The sequence below is a fragment of the Monomorium pharaonis genome, chromosome 5 (assembly GCF_013373865.1).
Source record: "Monomorium pharaonis isolate MP-MQ-018 chromosome 5, ASM1337386v2, whole genome shotgun sequence".
NCBI classification, from domain to species: Eukaryota; Metazoa; Arthropoda; class Insecta; order Hymenoptera; family Formicidae; genus Monomorium; species Monomorium pharaonis.
In genome coordinates this window covers 14,415,742-14,439,129 of record NC_050471.1, presented here as the reverse complement: position 1 = coordinate 14,439,129, position 23,388 = coordinate 14,415,742, and the positions used below count along the sequence as shown (strand labels likewise).

The 23,388-nt window shown below is 34.2% G+C and overlaps 1 protein-coding gene across 1 annotated transcript in view; it reads right to left on the bottom strand.

Annotated features, from left to right (window-relative positions):
- Positions 1–23,388, bottom strand: part of LOC114255100 — a 55,465-nt gene that overhangs the window by 1,547 nt on the left and 30,530 nt on the right. Inside the window, exons 2-3 of the mRNA XM_036286540.1 lie at positions 16,122–16,184; positions 16,004–16,055 (exon numbers count right to left, since the gene is read on the bottom strand). Coding sequence (XP_036142433.1) covers positions 16,004–16,055; positions 16,122–16,184 — 115 coding nt within the window. The remainder of the gene's footprint in view (positions 1–16,003; positions 16,056–16,121; positions 16,185–23,388) is intronic.

The window sequence follows — 23,388 nt, the reverse complement described above, 5'->3', positions numbered from 1 at the left end:
TGAATTAAAAAAATTACTGTCGCGTCTCACAAATGTCGTTCAAGAAAGTCATGATATCATAAAACCTGAACTTCGATTTTTTTACATTAGCGGCGTCGACTGCTGATCCACTGAGAATGTAACTTTTAATTTTTTTGCGAGCTTTTATATAATTATCTCGCAAGTATTTCCAGCGAACTTTAGCCTCCTCTGAAGTAAGAGCTCCTAACAAATTATAATTGATTCACAATGTAAAATATTCACATATGTATTTATAAATATAAATATAGATATACTCCTAGAATGTTAGAAACCTCCTAGAATGTTAGAAATTTCGATCCACAAAGCATTTTTACGTAATGTACTTCTTTCGGAAGCAGGTATACGGTAGTCATAGAGCGCTTTCCTTGTTTTTACCGCTCCAATTAACAATTCATCTAAGGTATCTTTGCATAACATCTTTCGTAGTTGTTTCCTTTGTGCCTTGGATTAATAAACAAATAATTGGATTATTAAACAAAATACATTTAATTATTATAATACAAAAAATATGCATAAAGAATAAAAAGGAGTATCCCAGATGCCACAGTGTAAAACGGATACCACCAATCAGATTACTGTTTTAGTTAAAGTTAGGGTAAATTTATAGAATTTGATTAGTCAAATGTTGTCATTTTGCTGTCACTTATTCCCTATTAATTTGTGAGCGTCCCAGATGCGCACAGTAATAAACGGACACAGCAGACTGAGTGAAACGGACACAGTAACAAACGGACACAGACCAAATGCGCACAGAGCGAAACGGACACAGTAACAAACGGACATAGACCAAGTGCGCACAGAGCGAAACGGACACAGTGCGAAACGGACACAGACCAAATGCGCACACTGCACGTGCGCACGGACCAAATGCAATCCATGTATATTGCAAGCAGAGTAAAGTCCACATAGGTTAGCGACTTGGACGGGGTGGGTGCGGGAGGGGGGCCGAAGGCCCCCCTTGCACCCTCCCCCCGTGTGTGTGTGTGTGTGCGTGCAAAGCATTCACTGCATCACATGGATTTGCGACTTTCCGTGTATGCATTTGGTCTGTGCGCATGTGCAGTGCGCGCATTTGGTCTGTGTCCGTTTCGCTCTGTGCGCATTTGGTCTGTGTCCGTTTCGCACTGTGTCTGTTTTGCTCTGTGCGCATTTGGTCTGTGTCCGTTTGTTACTGTGTCCGTTTCGCACTGTGTCCGTTTGTTACTGTGTCCGTTTGTTACTGTGTCCGTTTCACTCAGCTTGCTGTATCCGTTTATTACTGTGCGCATCTGGGACTCACTCATTAATTTTATTAAACTAAAGCCAAGGTGTTTCCACAAACTGTCTGTTGTTCTAACATCATGTAAAATTCTTCATTAGAATTCAACAAATTGATGGCAAGTTGTCAACATGTATACACAATTTGCTATTAATGTGACAAGTTTATTATTCCTCATGAAGGTTATTTGCCCTCCTGATGCTAAATTTGTTCACGTTAAATTACAATGACAGCAAATTGTGGGCAAGTTTACACCAATACATACAGTGCATTAGTTTGCCCGATATGTTCAATCTCACTTGGCTATCTGGGCACAGAGTATGATTCTATCTTTGGGTGCTTTTCAACAACGACACAGTATATCATTCTATCTTGGTTGTTTACTGGTATTGAAAGAAGATAGAATGACATTTTGTGACACACTGTGTCGTTGCTGGAAAGCACCCAGCGTCTCCCCGAACCCAGTCTCACTCGAATAAAAGAATGCAGAAAAGAACATACATATCGTAACAACATTATTTTCATCTATGTAAATCTGATCTTCATCCTCTGTATAACACTTAAAGCATTCAAAATTTGTTGTAAATTTAAAAAGCCAACCACAATAACCACATTTGTGCTGAAAGAATTCCAACATGCAATATGAATAATGTATTAAGATAGTATAAAAAAGAAAGGGCATTTTGGTATGCATGTGCAAACTTAATTAGTACTTCCTTAATATTATGTAAATCTGACAAACTGACAATTGTGAAAATCTTATATCTTCCGTTTTATATTTTTTAATTTTTATAATCAAATTTGATATTAAGCCATATGCTTTTTGTATAAATTGTTGATATTAATGACACACATTGTGATTATCACTCTTATCCATGTATCACTAACTTTAGATTCATTCGTGTTGCTTGTGATTTTCCAAATTTCAAAAATTCATGCACAGATAAATATATATAAAGTATTGAAAAAAACAAATTCCAAAAAATAAGCAACACACGCAAGCAAGTCTATTGATATATAGCTATAACTTTAAATTTTGTATCGATATAAGTAATGAATATGGCAGAACGTTATTGCAGTTATAATAAATTTAATATAAATTACTTCTTAACTTACCCTAATTTAATCTTTATTCATTTTTCCTTTTAAAAAATTTATAAATATGTAATATATCAATCTCACTTGTGATTTCACAATGCTGCGGTCTACTCATGGTGGAAGAATACAAGGTGTGCTCTTGCGCATATGGGTCTAATAACCAATAAGAAATGTGCTCCAGATACCGCCATCTTGTCGCGGCAATTTGAATTTGGTATACGTATTATTATTGGTTTAACTTATTTTTGTGTTTAAATTGTGATTGTTTCGTTATTTTTACTATAAGATAATTAAAAAAAAATTACGATATTCTAATTTAATATAAATAATGCGTTTTAAAATGACTTTCTAATTTAATTTTACATAACTTTTGATAAAGTTGGTTTTTTGTTCACACAATTTTTAATGTAATAAAATTAATTCTATAAACTATTAACTATATTTAGTTCAAAATTTTTTAATTTATACTCAATCTTGATATTTAATAATAAAAAGTAGATTAAAATATACATGTAAATTATAAAAAATAATCATAAACTAATAAAAGTACCCAGACAGCACCAGATATCGTACGAATATTATACTCTCATACGTAATGTACTGTGATCATACCGAATATACGTAAAACATTCATATAACGTCTCAGTAGAATGTCATTTTGATATATCCTCAAGATAAACTTAGAATATAGCGACTGAACTTCGCAACTCCTACTGAATATACTGAGATTATATCTAATATACTCAAAACATCCGTAAAATATCCTATGATATATCTCATGTATATCTATCACATATTTCCGTAATATCGAAAGTGAATCATGTCAACGCTATCTATGATCTGTAACGTTACGCATTTTCGTCTGCCGTGTGATGCAGACACGTGGTGAAGTGTAGGGTGTGAACGTGCGAACACGAACTCACGGACAACGTGGTTTTTTCAGGAATTACGCCCAGATAACTCTGGTATGCACATAAGATATAATATAGTAACGTAAACTATAATAATATATATATATATATATATATATATATACATATATTATTTAGGTTATAACCTACAATTATCTGAGCATAATTTCCCAAAGCACCTCAGCGTATTCAACAGATATTACGCTTCATTTCTCGCGATAGCTTCCTGATGTGCAAAATGATTAATTCCTCTTCTTATTTCTTCTTGCTAATTCTGTATGTTTAATTCCTTGTTCCTTATTCCTCTCATTATGCATGAGCCCATATAATGTGAACATACTGTAGACATATTGTGAATATACTGAAGATATACTTTAGACATACGTATAACATTCTTAAGATATATTCGGTATATTCTCATAAACTGCCAGCGAAATTCTATGGGATAAGGCAACGCGGACATAGTACGTTATGAGTATATACTCGCCATATCACAGACGTATCTCTAATATTATACGAATATTGCAATATACTTTTGCAATATCCTATTATCGTTCTCATAATCTACATGTGCTGTCTGGGTAATTAAAAAAAAATAAAATTATCTAATTTTATTTGCGACTTTTTGTAGTAACATTTAATACATTTTTTATTTTAATTTAATTAAGTAAAAATAAATTGTAATAGTAGAATTAAAAATAGTAGAAAAAAGTAAAAATACATTTTACAACAAACAAAATATAAACGAATCTAAATATTTGAATTAAATTTCAAATATTTAGATTCAGAAATAAAATAAACATAAAAATAAAAAGATAAAAGTATTTTATTTCATAAAGAAGTAAAAATTATACAAAATTCAGAGGAATAAATATTCAAACATAATATAAAGGAACTATACAAGTTATACAAAATCTTTGTAAAAATATTCTTATACATATTTCTATGTATTTTATGGTTTATCATTATAAAAGGATTATTTTTTTAAACAAATTACATTTCAAGGTCTGCATTATATTTTTATATTTGTAATTTTTCTCATCTTTTTTTGTTTCCACTTCATAATGCAACCTCACGTGAATAAGAATAACTTGAATTTTAAGATAATGGAATAGAGATTAAACTTACTTCAGCCAGAGGAAAACATATGGCACAATGCTGACGAGATTTAAGAAATATTAAGGCCGAAGGCAGAGAACGAGACGTAGGTGTCGTAGTCGTAGTCGTAGGGTAAGGCAGAAAAAAACGTAAGTCGTAATATACTACTACTCTAGAGTCTAGAATAGTATACTACAACATGTACGACTTACGTTTTTCTCTGCCTTACTCTGCCTTTCTCTGTCCTGGAGATGCGGCAGCATACGTAACATACGCAATTTTATTAATTACGCGACGTGCAACATGTGTGACGTGCAACGTCCGACCATGGGCGGCATGGGCGCAGCCATGCCTGTGACGTTGAAATATGGCCGTACCTGGTACCCTGCGCAGAACTATCCCAAATTCGTCTCAAGAACGAACACACCTTACATTCTTCCACCATGATTTGGTGTAACCCAGCGTAACCAAGTTTGGGCGTAACAACAATAGCGTAGACTCTACTCAGTACGCCGTAGAGAACATAAAAATAACTAGGCGGAAGCGGATGTTCCAATAAGACGATGTCATTGGTCGACGCAAGTTACGCTTACGCAAGTTACGCCGCATGTGACGGCACCCTCACTGGGTGTTTACGATAATGGCTATCCGAGTAATTTTCTCTAGGACCGAAATATATGATAAGCACAGCCATCTACTACCATCATGATTCGTGACAACTCAATGCTGTCTGGTATAGGCTATACCAGAACAGGTTCGTATATTTACGAACCTGTTCCCACACGAAAAAAGGCAGAATATATCCACCTGTCGATTCTCCCCGCGCGCATCGCGATGCACCAAGGCCCCTCCATTGATACAAGCTCTATGACTGCTGCACTAGTGCAATAAGTTATATGGTTTGTTTGCGTCGCCATGCTCCGACATGCTCCTACTTACTCCAACGCATTCTAATAGATTGGCGTCATTAGAATCGACGTATTGGAGTGCGTTGGGGTGAATACCCAGTGAACACAGTAATATAGTAGCAGTGTAACAGCAATGTAACCGAATATAACAGGTTACGTTACTCTGAAATTACACGTAACTTACATGTAAGTTACAATTTCCGACTCAGCAATATAACATGTTATAATTACATGTTATCTAACCGTCACACAACAGTTACAAAGAAAAATAAAATAAAATAAAAATTCATTTTTTTAAAATTATTTTTATCAACAGCACATACTACATTTAAATTAAATTTTTATTAATTAATTAAATTTAAATTATGTAATTTTTTATTTTATTCTTACTTGCCGCTGCTAGATTTGAACTCGGGACCTTAGGATGACGAACCTTGTACTCTACCTGCTACGCCAATTTGACTCATCGATATGGGTACTTGTTATTGTCTACATATACTTATATGTTATAAACTGACGCAACTATATAATTTTTTATAAAAGCAATTAAATTTTGCAAAACATATTAAAAATAAATACCATTAATTTATTTACTTATTAATTTCATTGTTAAATTTATCTTTTTCCATAACCTTAATAATTTGATGGAAATTGCGATCTATTTAGCACTTATCTTTGAAGCGTTTAAATGATTATTAGATGGTTAACTATATAAATCGTAATTCTAAAAAAAATTGAATAGTATACATTTATTATTCTGTTTTTGTTTAGCACATGATGAATTTTGATTTTGTGCATTTTTTGTGCGCAGTAATTGTAGACAAACCGTTATTTTTGAAAACATTATCTTTATAATAATTTTTTTTATTATCAAATAGATCTATCATTCAGGATGTTATAATGTTGTCTAATTTCTGAGTCAACTACGACGCATCGTTTCGTAATAACATTGATACGAACGTGTTATGTTACGATTATACAATTTTTGTTGAATAACTGTAACGCCAAAACGATGTATAACAGTTATATTAGTTGCGTATAACAAATATTACGTAACAGGTTATTTCCATGTCATATAGCACCTACATATCACAAGAATAACAATATCAAATTACATGTAACTTCCATGTTATATTGCCGCTATAAAACGTGTTCACTGGGTAGAAGCATGTTGGGGCATGTGACGCGAACAGAACCATAAGGCCCCCGCACACACTTTTGCATAAGCCCGGATCTACAATAGTGTTGTAAGCCTTATGCCATAAGGAATTAACCAATTATATTCGATTATTCTTCTCATATTCGATTATAATTGGTCAATTTCTTATGGCATAAAGCTTACTACACCTATTGTAGATCTGGCCTAACGCATAACATAAATGCATAAAAAATTTGATTGGTTAGATTTCTTATGCACTTTGCTTATGGACCAATCAATTTACTTAAGTACATACGTTATGCGTTGTGCAAAAGCGTGTGCGGGGGGGCCTATAGTTTTCGATTTGTTGACTCGACCTGACTCCGGGTCAATGGTCTGTTCCTTTTATCTTCATTTCTTGCATAGAGCTTGTATTAAGGCACTATAAAAGTTAGTAGTCAATAATCTTTGGGAGCACCAAACTTTATGCGACAATGAAACAAAGACACAATATTTATGATCTTGAGACTGTAAAGGTTATTGTAATGTATTATATATATAAAACATTATGTTAGTTACTTGCTAGTTTGAAGAAAAATAGCGGACATGAGAATACCTACTTTTCTAGTGCTTTAGTAAGAATACTTACTTTTCTAGTGCTCTACTTGTATTAATGGAGGGGCCATTGCTAAATGCCGGAGTACGCACCAACGTATTCTTAGCAGACAGATAAAAGATTATTAAAAGTTACCTTATCCAATCGTTTGCAAATCATTTGGAAAAAGCTTTTTAGAATTTGGAAAACCATAGAATAATCAGAATTAATTAAAACAATTAATCGTATAGTTAGCAGAAAATGTCTAAAAAATTTTTTTCTTTAATCCAATTGCTCCAGAATTATTTGGAAAAAGTGTCGGTATAATTTTTATTATTTGAAAAACAACTTTATTTTAATAAAAATTAATTAAAAGTCAATATTTAGTTTGTCTGCACTAAAGTTTGCACTATAGTGCAATAAAGTGTATTTTTCTTTACTACAATCCATTTTGCAGTAAAACTTGATCATTCTAATCGTTTCCAAACGATTCCTAAACGGTTAGGGCTCCCGCACAGACTGTTGCATAACGCATAACATAAATGCATAAGAAATTCAGGTAATTATTTATAATTATTATATAGTTTAGACACTCGTATACAAATATCGACGTAGATGTGTTTATTCGATGCGGTTTTGCTTCAAACGAACAAATCTGGTAGAAAAAAGCGTCGCTCTGCCCCGGGAAGCCAAATATTAATTATTATAGTTGAAGAATATTCAGGTTAAAAAATCTGTAATACCGACAAAATGTAATGACATAAACACCTTTCGCGGCCATGTGTGCATGCTCTACGATCATATGTGCATGCTTTGCGGCCATATACGCATGCTCGGCGGTCATGTATGCATGAAATAAAGGCGCGAATTGAAAATGTGTGCGCACTTGTAATGATTTCCTTGTATTCTATTAGTAACTAATAACAAATATACGTGTTAAATCCTTGCATAGGGATCTTGCTAATCTTTTGCGTGGAAAGTCGCAAACCTATGTGGTGTAGAGAATGCTATGCGCCCCCCTACACACACACACAGGGGGGGTGCAAGGGGGGCTTTCGGCCCCCCTCCCGCACCTACCCCGTCTAAGTCGCTAACCCATGTGGACTTTACTTTGCTTGCAATGTACATGGGCAACTCATGTACATGTGTGGGCAAAGTATTCTCTGCACCACATAGGTTTGCGACTTTCCAAGCAAAAGATTAGCAAGATCCCTATGCAAGGATTTAATACGCACATTTATTATTAGTTACAAATAGAATACAAGGAAATCATTACAAGTGCGCATATATTTTAAATTCGCGCCTTTATTTCATACGCACATGGCCGCAAAGACTGTTCATGTCGCTACATTTCGTCGGTATGACAGGTTTCATAACCTGAATATTCGTCAACTTTAACAATTAATATCGGGAGCGTCCCAGATGCGCACAGTAATAAACGGACACAGCAGGCTGAGTGAAATGGACACAGTAACAAACGGACACAGACTGAACAAACACAGTAACAAACGGACACAGTAACAAACGGACACAGACCAAATGCGCACACTGCACATGCGCACGGGCCAAATGCAATCCATGTATATTGCAAGCAGTCTACATAGGTTAGCGACTTGGACGGGGTGGGTGCGGGAGGGGGGCCGAAGGCCCCCTTGCACCCCGCCCCGTGCGCGCGCGCGTGTGTGTGTGTGTGCGTGCTTGCGTGCAAAGCATTCACTGCATCACATGGATTTGCGACTTTCCATGTGTGAATTTGGTCCGTGCGCATGTGCAGTGTACGCATTTGGTCTGTGTCCGTTTGTTACTGTGTCCGTTTGTTACTGTGTCCGTTTATTACTGTGTCCGTTTGGTCTGTATCCGTTTGTTACTGTGTCCGTTTATTACTGTGTCCGTTTGGTCTGTATCCGTTTGTTACTGTGTCCGTTTCATTCAGCCTGCTGTGTCCGTTTATTACTGTGCGCATCTGGGACTCACTCTTAATATCTCGCTTCCCGGGGTAGAGCGACGCTTTTTTCTGCCAGATTCGTTCGTTTGAAAACCGCATCGAATAAGCACAACTATATCAATATTTGAATACGAGTGTCTAAACTAAATAATTACCCGAATTTCTTATGCATTTATGTTATGCAAAAGTCTGTGCGAAAGCCCTAATCGTTTAGGAATCGTTTGGAAACGATTAGAATGATCAAGTTTTACTTCAAAATGGATTGTAGTAAAGAAAAGTACACTTTATTGCACTATAGTGCAGACTTTAGTGCAGACAAATTAAATATTGACTTCCCAGACGGCACCTAAGACTAAAAGATGACGAAAAGTTGACATTTTTAAGTCATCTTTTCGTCAAAGCTAAAAGACGTCAGTAAGACATCTTTTCGGAAAGTTGAAAAAGACAACATAAAACGGATATCTTTTGTCATCTATTTTTTATGTTTTTGGCAAAGTAAAAAAAAATAATAAAAAATATTTTTTACTAATCTGAAATAGGTATTATTTTATATTATTATTTTAAATGTATATTTAACAATAAAATTATTCAAAAAATTAAAAAAATATTCCATCGTGCATGTGCTTACAAAGATAATATAGAATTCACTTGTATCGACCGAGTACTTTGAGCCTGACGATCTGAAGAAAAAGCAAAGTGTAGCAAAAATATTAGTTCTATCTATGGTGTAGTCTAGCGGAGAAACCCTGTCGCGTGGTTACCCTTACGGAAAAAACACTCTAATTTTGAGAGTTTACACTCAAAATTGAGTGTTAATACTCGATTTTGGGACTTTACTCCCAAATTTAGGTGTATACGCTCAAATCTTGAATATTTACACTAAAGATTGAATGTTTATACTCGAACATTAAGTGTGTACACCCAATGATTGAGTGTTTATACCAAAGTTTGGATTTAAATATTGAATATTTGAAAGTATACTCTCAACATTTGGATATGACACTCAATAAATGAGTGTATACTTCCAACATAAAGTGTGAACATTGAAACGTTGGGGATGTACACTCAACATCTATCGGTTGAAGGTATACACTTAATATTGAGTGTGCACTCTCAAACATTGGATTAGAAAATGTTAAATAAAAACAAAAGCAAGAAAAGCAAGTTCAACCGAGATTAAAATTAATCTGCATTGGTAGAAATGGACATAAAACGAATATCTAAAATAAACATTCAATTATAGTGTTCAGCAGGTTTTGAGTATTAATTTGAGTATTACTTTTAACTTGGATGTTTGCCATCTAATTGAGTGTTAATTTCAGTGTTATTCTTAAATTTAGGATTAACATTGAAGTTAATACTCAATTAGATGGCGAACATTCAAGTTGAGAGTAATAACACTCTAATTAAAAGTAAGTCTAATTAAAATTAAAGAGCGTACACTCAAGTTGAGTGTTTATACTGAATTGAGTGTTTACCCTTTGTCCCAAATTATACTCAACTTGAGTATTTTTTTAAGTGTTATTTTTAGTGTTTTTTCCGTAAGGGTAATTTAAGTCTTTCGGGCGCGCGAGTGTTTACGAACATATTTAAAGCCGAACAAATTTTTTAACGTGCTTTTTTTGGTACAATTAGTAATGACATAAATTACTCCGGAGTTTGCGTCGTTATGTGACTTTATTCACTCTGCCATGGGAAACATTGAAACCGTCCACCAGGATCACCCAGCACCCCAGGCCATCGACGTCGGCAGAGGAACACGGGGAAGGCACGGATAAAGTATTCACAACAGCGAGACCCGAGAAAAAGGTGATCCAGGGGAAAACCGTGGTCAGCGTCGTTCTGCAACGCGCACAAGGACGCACGGACGAGGAAGGACGAAAACAGCAGCAGACCCCACCCCCCTAACGCGCCCAAGCAATAAAGCGCATTAAAAATTATATTTTTAGTTTCCGCGTGTTTACCCCTTTATTTTAAGTTAGTTATAAACGCGCGTTCACATTACTTTTTTTCTTTTATAAATACATATATTAATCTTGTTGATATTCTATAGTGTGCTTACATAGTCTTAAATAACACATTTTATAACCTAGTATTTAGAGCAGTGCTCGGAATTAGTTGCACATTTCGCCTCGATTCCTGAGGCACCGCCTGCTATGCCCCTACTACCGCTGTAGGCTCGACGGCCGAGCCGCCGAACGCGCGCGTGGCCTTGTGTCTCAGGAGCGTTCTACGATAGATATGCCTGGTCCATTCGCGTGATTAAAAAATTTTCTTGCGCTGTGAATAATTTTTTTATTTTTACAAACAATTAAAGTTATTAATATTATTTTTACGTTTATAAACATATTTGTATATACATATAATGAGCATAATATAACACAATGTAATAATTTCAATTTTGTCAATTTCCACATCACCCAGGAGGAAAAATATTATTAATAACTTTAATTGTCTGTAAAAATAAAAAAATTATTTACAGCGCAAGAGAATTTTTTAATCACGCGAATGGACCAGGCATATCTATCGTAGAACGCTCCTGAGACACAAGGCCACGCGCGCGTTCGGCGGCTCGGCCGTCGAGCCTACAGCGGTAGTAGGGGCATAGCAGGCGGTGCCTCAGAAATCGAGGCGAAATGTGCAACTAATTCCGAGCACTGATTTAGAGAATGTCTTACTTACCTATAATGGTTATGTTTACGTTAGTAATTATATTGCTATTAATTATTCTTGTCATTATTATAGTTTTCCAAATTATTCATAAAAAGAGTTTGTATTGAGTCCTATTACCTTTTATACTACGTAGTATACCGTTTTATACTACGTGCCCAGTGAACACAGTAATATAGCAGCAGTGTAACAGCAATGTAACCGAATATAACAGGTTACATTACTCTGAAATTACACGTAACTTACATGTAAGTTACAATTTCCGACTCAGCAATATAACATGTTATAATTACATGTTATTTAACCGTTACACAACAGTTACAAAAAAAAATAAAATAAAATAAAAATTTCATTTTTTTAAAATTATTTTTATCAACAGCACATACTACATTTAGAATAAATTTTTATTAATTAATTAAATTTAAATTGTTATTTTTTATTTTATTCTTACTTGCCGCTGCTAGGTTTGAACCCAGGACCTTAGGATTACGAACCTTGTACTCTAGCTGCTACGCCAATTTGACTCATCGATATGGGTACTTGTTATTGTCTACATATACCTATATATAAACTGACGCGACTATATTATTTTTTATAAAAGCAATTAAATTTTTCAAAACATTAAAAATAAATAGCATTAATTTATTTACTTATTAATTTCATTGTTAAATTTATCTTTTTCCATAACCTTAATAATTTGATGGAAATTGCGATCTATTTAGCACTAATCTTTGAAGCGTTCAAATGATTAATTAGATGCCCTAATAGCAAAATGCTAGCAGATAGCGAGCAGATTGGCAGCAAATTCAATCAGATACCCATTGCAGATCCATAGCATTCTGTGTCCGCATTAAGCTCAGGATTTGTCAACAAAGCCTGCTGGTATGGCATGCCAACAGATTGATTGCAGAAACCAAGCAGGATTTGCTGACATAATCCTGACGACAGATTGGCAGCAGAAATCAAACAGAGCCTGCTAACATGCTATGCCAGCAAATTGGTAGCAGAAACCGAGCAGGGTCTGCTGACATAACCTGACAGCAGATTAACAGCAGAAATCAAGCAGATCTAAAAGATTTCTTAAATCGGATATCTTTAAAGTGCAACTAAAGATAAAAAAATAAAATAAAAATTTTATTTTTTTTAAATTATTTTTATTAACAGTACATACTAAATTTAGGACAAATTTTTATTAATTAATTAAATTTAAATTATATTGTTTTATTTTATTCTTACTTGCCGCTGGTAGGTTTTGAACCCGGGACCTTAGGATAACGAACCTTGTACTCTATCTGCTACGCCAATTTGACTCATCGGTATGAGTACTTGTTATTGTCTACATATACCAATATGTTATAAACTGACACAATTATATTATTTTTTATAAAAGCCATTAAATTTTGCAAAACATTAAAAATAAATAGCATTAATTTATTTACTTATTAATTTCATTGTTAAATTTATCTTTTTCCATAATAATTTTATGAAAATTGCGATCTATTTAGCATTAATACTTTGAAGCGTTTAAATGGTTAATTAGATTGTTAACTATATAGATCATATATTCTAAGAAAAATTGAATAGTACATCTATTATCCTGTTTTTGTTCAGTACATGATGAATTTAGATTTTGTGCATTTTTTTGTGCGCAGTAATTGTAGACAAACCGTAATTTTTGAAAACATTATCTTTATGATAATTTTTTTTAATATCAAATAGATTTCTCATTCAGGATATTATAATGTTGTCTGATTTCTGCTACGATGCGCATGGATGGCTCAAAAATCGAACAGCATTGTGTGATATCTTTTATGAGACATTAAGCTGATATCATTTAGCTGATGTCATAAGGATAACATTTTTAAGAAACTTAAATGAAACTCTTCAATAAGATATCTCAAAGACCTCTCTTAGATATCTCTGATAAATGTTACCATTTTGACATCATTTCCAAGATATCTAAATGTTTTCTTTAAAAAGTTCTCTTAAAGTTTTCTGACAAGCGTATTGTCTAGGCTTTTTTAATTTATCTGAAATTCTTTTATCTGTATTATTTTCTATTGGTTGCCGGTATTATACATATACTTTAAACTTATGTATAATACAAGTAACCAATAGGAAATAATATAGATAAAAGATAAATTCAGATAAATTAAAAAAATATAGCTGCCTAATACTTTTGGCCAAGCCTGTATACATACATATATTTCTATATAATTAGGGATCGTAAGGAAGTAAAATTATTATAATTGTCAATACATTTTTAATAAGAGTTTAGGCATCATTTCTGTTATTTCAAATTTACCGTTATCGCGCGGTAGCCCAATATAATAAAGTACCTAATCTTTCAATACAATGTATATATATATATCGGCGAGAGAACAATTAAACTGTTATTAAAAATGTATTGACAATTAATAATAATTTTATTTTCTTACGATCCCTAATATATTAGAAATATATGTATGTATACAGGATTGGCCAAAAGTATTAGACAATGATATAATTTAATTTCTCAATAATTTCTACTGCCGCAACCTTTTTTCTTACGTTTTTTTCTATAGAAACATATTAATGCAAGTTTTAAATTGGTATTTAAATGGCAATTAAGATTATACAACGGATTATATATCAGATTATATAACGGACATACTGTTCGATTTCTGCTGCCGATCTGCCTACAGGTTATGTCAACAGGCTTTGCTCGATTTCTGCTGCCAATCTGCTGTCAGTTATATCAGCAGGTTTTGCTCGATTTCTGCTGCCAATCTGTTGTCAGATTATGTTAGCAAGCTCTGCTTAATTTCTGACAGCAGTTTGCCGACATCGTTGGATATTACAGACTCTGTATAAAATTTGTTGCCATTCTGTCGTCAAAAATTGATAGCATGCTCTGCTTAAAATCTGTTCCTGCAGGCTTGGCTATCTGGGTGGTTAACTATATAGATCATAATTCTAAGAAAAATTGAATGGTATACATTTATTATTCTGTTTTTGTTCAGCACATGATGAATTTCGATTTTGTGCATTTTTTGTGCGCAGTAATTGTAGACAAACCGTTATTTTTGAAAACATTATCTTCATAATAATTTTTTTTATTATTAAATAGATCTGTCATTCAGGATGTTATAATGTCTGATTTCTGAGTCAACTACGACGCATCGTTCCGTAATAACATTGATACGAACGTGTTATATACGATTATACAATTTTTGTTGAATAACTGTAACGCCAAAACGATGTATAACAGCTAGATCACTTGCGTATAACAAATATTACGTAACAGGTTATTTCGATGTCATATAGCACCTACATATCACAAGAATAACAATGTTAAATTACATGTAACTTCCATGTTATATTGCCGCTATAAAATGTGTTCACTGGGTGGTGTAAACCTGTCATTTAAGAATGTTAGAAGCACGACTTGTGTGCTACCATTTAATTTTGGTTAATATAATTATTACTAGATTAAACGCTACATTCCTTATTTCTCATGCCTTTTGCTTATTTGTAGCCGTTACATAAAAATCCATCACTTAATACGTACTCGCATGCATAAAATCGGTTTGCACCTTAAGTGTAATCCGATTGCACTTTAAGTGCAATCTTAATAAAAATAGATATTGGTACTAGGAGTGCCCGGAATGATTCCCGGGGCTCCCTGGCACCATGAAAATCACTCTCCCATTGGACGAACGCCATCGAGTGGGGGAAACCCAGCGTCTAGCGTCGGGCGACAACAAGGTGTCGCGGGATGGCGCGTGCGGACGAGTGGGAGTAACCCCAAGCGATCTCGGCGGCGGCGCACGCAGTAATGCGCGGATTGGCGCGTGCGGACGAAAGGGGGTAACCCCAAGCGATCTCGGCAGCGGCGTGCGCAGCGATGCATCGGGATTGGCGGACGGCGTCGGAGGGGGAAGGACTCGCTCTGCGAGTATAAAGACGTGCGGCGAGAGCTCTCGACAGCTTTCGCGCGTCTGACATCTCAGCGATAACATCACGGAAAGTAGTTGTACAAGTTTCGCGCGTCAGACAAAGGGCGTTTCCGCCGAATGCGAGTAGGCGAGTCGAACGAGCGCGAGTTCCGCGGAATTGTGTTAAGCAGTGATAGCCGCGTTATAAATTAACACTGAGCTTCGAGATCTCCCGCGAACAAGGACAAAGAGATCTCATCCGCCGAATGCGAGTAGGCGTGATACATTCCCGAATTAATAATAGTGCGTTTACACGAATGTGAAGAAGCGACGCGTTCGGGATATTTGTGACAAGGATGCGATGTAATCACATCAAGGTTAAATAAACCAACTGTCTTGTTATTGTTTATACAAAAACGATAAAGTGTTGAATTTCTCATTTACCTGAAATCCAACCTGCGTGCCTGTTCCTGAGACGAGACGGATACCTGGCGAGCTGAGGAGAAGCAGTCCTGATTAACAAACGAGACCGCGGGTAAAATACCCTCTAAAAAATACTTACTTGGCGAAGTTCCCGTGGGACCGACGGCGACCTGGGAAAACATCCTGATGTTGACGGCAGCACCTGAAACAGAAAATAAATCGTGATTAGTGATAGTCATCGATAATAGCGTTGTGTGTTGTGCGACGGCACGTGAAGGCGTTCCATTCTATAGTGTTCGTTCTTCCGGCACATTTAACCCACGTCGAGCTTCCAGAGTTCCAGAGCTGAGCGACAATTCTGGAAGGCGAGACTCTTGGAGGTTATAAAGAGGCTGGCGATTGTGATGACCTGCGTAAAGTCATTGGTGAGTTCTCATTTATTTAGATCGCGACTCGTGCCTATCGGTTATCCGGTCACAACATAACCTCCAAATGACAGGTACGTTTTTTTCTGAATACGCTAATCCACTTTGTTTACTTTCTTGATGGATCAAGCCTTAATTCTTATTCTATCTTTTATCTATTTCTATAATTAGAAATCTAATTCTATAAAGTATCTACCCCTTACGGAAAAAACACTAAAAATAACACTTAAAAAAATACTCAAGTTGAGTGTAATTTGGGACAAGGGGTAAACACTCAACTTGAGTGTTTGCTCTTTAATTTACTTTTAATTAGAGTGTTATTACTCTCAACTTGAATGTTCGCCATCTAATTGAGTATTAACTTCAATGTTAATCCTAAATTTAAGAATAACATTGAAATTAACACTCAATTAGATGGCAAACATCCAAATTGAAAGTAATACTCAAATTAATACTCAAAACCTGCTGAACACTATAATTGAATGTTTATTTTAGATATTCGTTTTATGTCCATTTCTACCAATGCAGATTAATTTTAATCTCGGTTGAACTTGCTTTTCTTGCTTTTGTTTTTATTTAACATTTTCTAATCCAATGTTTGAAAGTGCACACTCAATATTAAGTGTATACCTTCAACCGATAGATGTTGAGTGTACATCCCCAACGTTTCAATGTTCACACTTTATGTTGGAAGTATACATTCATTTATTGAGTGTCATATCCAAATGTTGAGAGTATACTTTCAAATATTCAATATTTAAATCCAAACTTTGGTATAAACACTCAATCATTGGGTGTACACACTTAATGTTCAAGTATAAACACTCAATCTTTAGTGTAAATATTCAAGATTTGAGCGTATACACCTAAATTTGGGAGTAAAGTCCCAAAATCGAGTATTAACACTCAATTTTGAGTGTAAACTCTCAAAATTAGAGTGTTTTTTCCGTAAGGGTACGATAATACACAGTTAAGATTTTACAGAATAATTTACCTACCCAGAGAACATTATGACGTCTTAAAGACGTCTAAAAGACGTCTTATATTTCTATAAGACGTCTTATAAAACTATCAGGAAGACGTCTTTTAGACGTCTTTAAGACGTCTTATGACCCGATTTAAGACGTTTTTAAGACGTCTAAAAGACGTCTAATTTTTTTTATTTATGACGTTTTTGAGACGTCTTATATAAAAATTATTTTAGACATCCCTGGCGAAAAAATTTCTACAAAATTCTAAAAAACTACAAAAATTTACAAAAGTGTTCCAATTCTGGCATTTTTTTGTAGTTTTTACAGAAAAATGCTAAATTTGAAACACACTTTTGTAAATTTTTGTAGTTTTTTAGAATTTTATAGAAAATTTTTCCGCCAAGGATTCCAAAAGCTAGGTTTATTATTTTTTATTTTTTATTATTTTAAACAAAATACTTTATATTTATATTTCATTATTTTTATTTTATTATTAAGATAAGTTTTTTTATAAATAAAAAATTTTATATTATATATTTCAATTTTATTTCATGTTTTCGTGATTGGAAATTACAGAATTTTACAGAGATACTGGATTCAGTCACATATTTTACAGCAACTTTAGCGCAACACTATTATCGTCCGGTTTATTAATTGTCAAAAACTGTTGTCAGAAATGTTGTCAGAAAGGTTAATTATTTCCAATAACAGCCTACACACGCGATACGTACGAGAGTTAAAAAGTTGTGTTGTATTAACGTATCCACACTCGGCTGCGTTACACAGCAAACCGGGACAAAACGTCCTAACACACACGCGATACGTGCAAGAGTTCAAAAATTGATACGGGATAAGCACGTCGATCGACTTGATCGCATCACACGGCAGATTTGGTTATGTGCGTCATTCGACGTCTTAAAAACGTCTTTCTCAGACGTCGTAAAGACGTCTAAATGGCGTCTCAAAGAATATGTCTTAAAAAGACGTATTTTAGACGTCTTAAGAGAGACGTCTAAAATAAGACGATTTTAAGACGTCATAAAGACGTCTTTTGGTAAAGTCTCAAAGACGTCTCTTTTAAGACGTCTTAAAAATGTCTTTTAGACATGCGTGTTGTTTGGGTAAGTAAGTCTGAAAATTGTGTAAATCAATTTCAGAATTTATATAGATGTGTTTTAATGTAATTTAATATGTATTTTAATGTAACTGTTGTAGAATTGGAAGTAATGTTGGAATCGGCACCAGCATGAGCAATATCACGCGTGAGATTTATCAACATCAGGTTTCATGCAAAATCTTCAAAGTTTTCTGAAAGAGGGAGAAACTTACAGATTTAGCAAAGAGGAACAATTTTGTATATGCTGGTACATTTGTTAATTTTTAATTTTTGTTTCAAGACAAAGTAAATAATTATTAAGATATACCTTTTTCAGTATTTTAATAACAGCAGAATATTGCTTAGAAACGACACAGCAATTAGGGGAGAAGAGAAACTTTGTGAAAAGAGATGAATGCTATGCGGATAAGACAAACTTGTTTTAAGAATAAGATATCTTTCACAGGTATATTTTTTGATTTATTATTTTATTAGTGACTTTGTTTTGTTATTGTTACTTAATTTTTATGTTTTTAAAAGAAAATGTGCAAGAAGATTTTTGGACATCGATAAATCAAATATTGGATAGTCTTTATTATAAATCGGAAATTGTAATCACTGCTGTTATGAAACGAAAATTGGATTTAATCTTGGCCTTTCATAATGAACAGAGTCCATTAATGGCGAATGATGTTTTCGATTTGTTGCCTAGTTTTTCATTACACTCTGTGGAAGATTTTCAAAAATTTTCTGATGATTTGAATGGAAATGAAGAATTACGAAAACAATTTGTAAGTTTAAAATTATTTTTATTAATAATGCATGAATACTTCACACTAAATTGAATCCTTCCAAGATTCGATTTTTAATTAAATTAATTTACCTTTTTTAATATCTTTGTTTAATGTTTTCTAAATTATTCTTAGATATTGCTTTCATATATACATTTATAGCACAAAACGTAGAAAGTCATTAGAAATTTTTTACTTCACACATTCAAGTACGTTTAAATACTTTGGAATAAATGGACCACTTTCGCATTTATATATTTGGGCAATGAACATAAAAATAATCATTATTTATTAACAATCAAAGTCCGGAAATATTCAGTTTAGTCCAAAGTACTCGCACAAACATGTTAATATATGAAAATAAAAATATTATTTCGAATATTTCTGTGTTTTGTGCCAAAATTTATAATTTATAAGGTTTTTCTCTCCCCCCCCCTCTCTCTCTCTCTCTCGACAACCAATAAGCTTCGGAGAAAAGCAATGACAAAATTAATAGCGCTTTTTTTTTAAGTAAAAATTAATGTGTTTACTACTGGGAAAATTTCGGAAATCTTAGAATTTTCAATGAATTTCTTTTATATTCATAAAAATCTCTAATTTTATTTAAAATTTTGTATAAAATTTTTGGAAACTCCGATAATTTTCAAATAATTTTTGAATAAAATTTGAATGTACATTCTGATAATATTTTGTATTAATATTATAGCAAAAGAAGATTCGTAATATTGGTGGCAAATCGGCAGAAAATTATTTGTTAGCTGTTTAGTTATAACTCTTACCAATGAACTTGCTAAACACTTAACGTGTGAGTCAACGGCAAACAGAAGGAATTAAGAACACAGCCTTTTCAAATATTATCATAGGTAATTGTGTATATTGATAAAATTTGTTTAACATAAGAAATCATGTTTAAAATATATTTGTCTTGTAATAAAAATTTTTTTCAGGCACTATTTTAAACATATACATTTCTTCAAATTACTTCAGTTTAAAGACAAAATTTACCGAATGGCTACGAAGAGCAGATGATAGATCTCAATTAAAAAAGTTGCAGCAAACATAATTAATTAAGATATCCTACTAGCACATTTTTACGAATGGAGGTTTCGGACAAGGTAAGAGATAAAATATTGTAAAAATAAGTGTTGGTTATTTAACACATTTTGTGATATATTAATATATTTATATGATATTAATTATAATTTCTGTTTATACAGGTTGCTACCATTTCCACAAGTATACTTAATATGTTGCAATTTCGATTGCATATAACTCTAATGAAGAATTCAGAAATATAAGGAAGTATATTCTCTTACGTGTAAGCCTGTAAGCAAACAATGATACATTCACTCGAAAAAAAGCGGTACACCTAAAATTTGTCAAAAAATCACTAAACTTCCAATGACGATAACTACGCAAGTAATAAAAATAGAAAGGTTTCTAAAAAAAAGAAATTAAAGCTTTAAATGTCTACTTTAAGAATTGATTTAGTAAAATTTTGCATAATAATTTTTTTCAAAATAGCGTATGACAAAGCGAGAGCATGCGAAATTGAAAAATATTGGTCCAAGTTTGCGACGATCCATGGCGTGAAGCAAGTATCGCAACTTAATGGGATAAAAAGCATGCGATAGTACAGAGTTTTCCCTTCAAAATGCTTTTTTACTCGTCTCGATACGATGATTTTTCGCTGAGATATACGCATTTAAAGTAAAAAACTGCCTTTTTATTCAAATGCGCATATCTCAGCGAAAAATCATCGTATCGAGACAAGTAAAAAAGCATTTTGAAGGGAAAACTCTGTACTATCGCATGCTTTTTATCCCATTAAGTTGCGATACTTGCCTCATGCCACGGATCGTCGCAAAATTGGACCAATATTTTTCAATTTTGAGTGTTTTTGCTTTGTCATACGCCATTTTGAAAAAACGTATCACACATAACTGTGATATAAAATTTTTTTAAGTGGCAATCCGAATCTTGAAAATGCTTCTTGGAAAACTTTGCTAGCTGTATTAGGTGCTGAGATATTCAATTTTGAATTTTTAACAATGCCCAATTTTAACTATTGCAAATTCCAGGTTTCGCTAACAACTATGGTTAGTCTTTATTTTAAAACTCGAAACCGTCCTCGGATTGTAAGCGTTCGACGTACATGTGCATGTGTGTTGCGTACCTGACTTCCCACGAAATTTTACTACTCTATACTCACATTAACACAAGCAAATCTGAGTAGTTACGCGAACGAAGCTTCCCCATTAGGGAATTTTGATATTCGATTTTACCACGTAAAAAAAATCATTAGGCTGTATCAGTTTTAGGAATTGCGATATCTAATAAAAATAGACGACTTTCATCTGACTATTTCTTATTAAAAGGTTTTACCGTCGGCATTAGCATTACCCAATGTGCACCACGGGGAGGTTACGCGATCGGAATTTGCACATTATGGGGTTCTGAAAGTGCCGTTTTGTGTGTGTGCGTGTGTGGCGGGGAGGTGTTTACCTCAAGGATAAGGACCCCGTGGCTCGTCAGTTCCACGGTATTTTGTGACTCCAAACCTTCCTTGGATGTGTGCGCGCGTGTGTGTGAGCGCGAGGGTGTGTAAGCGTAAGTCTATGCGTGAGAGAGAGAGAGAGAGAGAGAGAGAGAGAGAGAGAGAGAGAGAGAGATTTTTGATTGATTGATTGATCTTTTATTAGCTTTCTCAGCTATTTTTAATACATATATATACAATTTTATGCTACATCATTAAAAACAAACTCTTTTAGCATTCGTTTAAACATTTCTAAACGATTACAATGTTTAACTTCGGGTGGTAATGCGTTATACATTAACACACCCTCATAAAATAAACTTTTTTGCGCGCTTCTTGTTTTTCGAAATTCAATAACAATATCCCCTGTCTGCCTAGTTTCGCGTTCACCCTCTACTATTCTAAGTCTATTACTAAATTGCTCCGGCATCATATTATTTATAATCTTAAAAATAAAAATGCACGTGTTGTAATACAGCCTTTGTCTTATGGTCATAAATTGCAACGCTTGGTGCATACATTTAACTTTGGTACGTCTGTCACATTGCAATATGACTCTCATAGCTCTATTTTGCGCTTTTTGGAGCCTACTTAACTGTGTATCTCCCATATCTAATAGTAGCGTCGCACAATACTTAAAGTGAGGTGCTATTATTGTCTTGTATATCGTACATCTAGTGTAAGCCGAGATAAAGTTCCCTATTCTATTTAAAAAACTTATCTTCTTCCCTATTTTCTTTAGCATGTAATCACAGTGACCGCTAAATCTAAGTCTATCATCAATAATTATACCCAAGTACTTTATTATTTCTACACGCTCAATCTCATTTCCATCCAAACATCTCACAGTAGTATTGCCTCTCAATTCTTTTCTTATCCCTCTAACTAACATATATTTTGTTTTCCTCGAATTCATCTTCAGTTTATTAATATTCATCCATTCCTCTACTACGTTAAATGCAATATTCAATTTCCTCTCTACTTCCGCACTACTCTCACCTGCAGCTTTATTAACGCGTCCGACAAGGCTCCAGACCGAGATTAGACTCGCTTGTTGACAAGCGTTGCCAAGAGCGTGACAATTGACAACGCTCTCCGGAAAAATCAATACATCGATCGGCTTCGGAACAGCTGAGTCGCAGTCGCGGAGTATACCGGGCGACGCTCGTAACAATAGTACTGAGTGAGACTTGGGCGGATAGGAGAGGTTGGGAAAAGGTGAAGGATAGGTTTCCAAAGGGATACGTATGGGAGGCACAGTGGGGAAAGAAAAATTGAGGGGGAGAGCAAAAAAGGGTATGGTAATAGAAATGAGAAAGGGGATAAGGGTAGATAGGGGGAAGCAGGTGGAGATGAAAGGGATTTTGGTAAGGAAAGTATTGCTTGGGGGACGAGTGGTGGAGGGTAATAGGAGTATATGTAAATAAGAATCTAGAAGCAAAAATGGAATCGATGAAAGAGTGGATGGAAAGAGGAGGGGAAGGAGTAAGGTTGATAATAGGGAGGATTTCAATGTGAGAACGGGTAGAGAAGGGGGTAGATATATGGAAGGGGAGGAGAAAAAGGAATCAAGAGATGTTGTGGTGA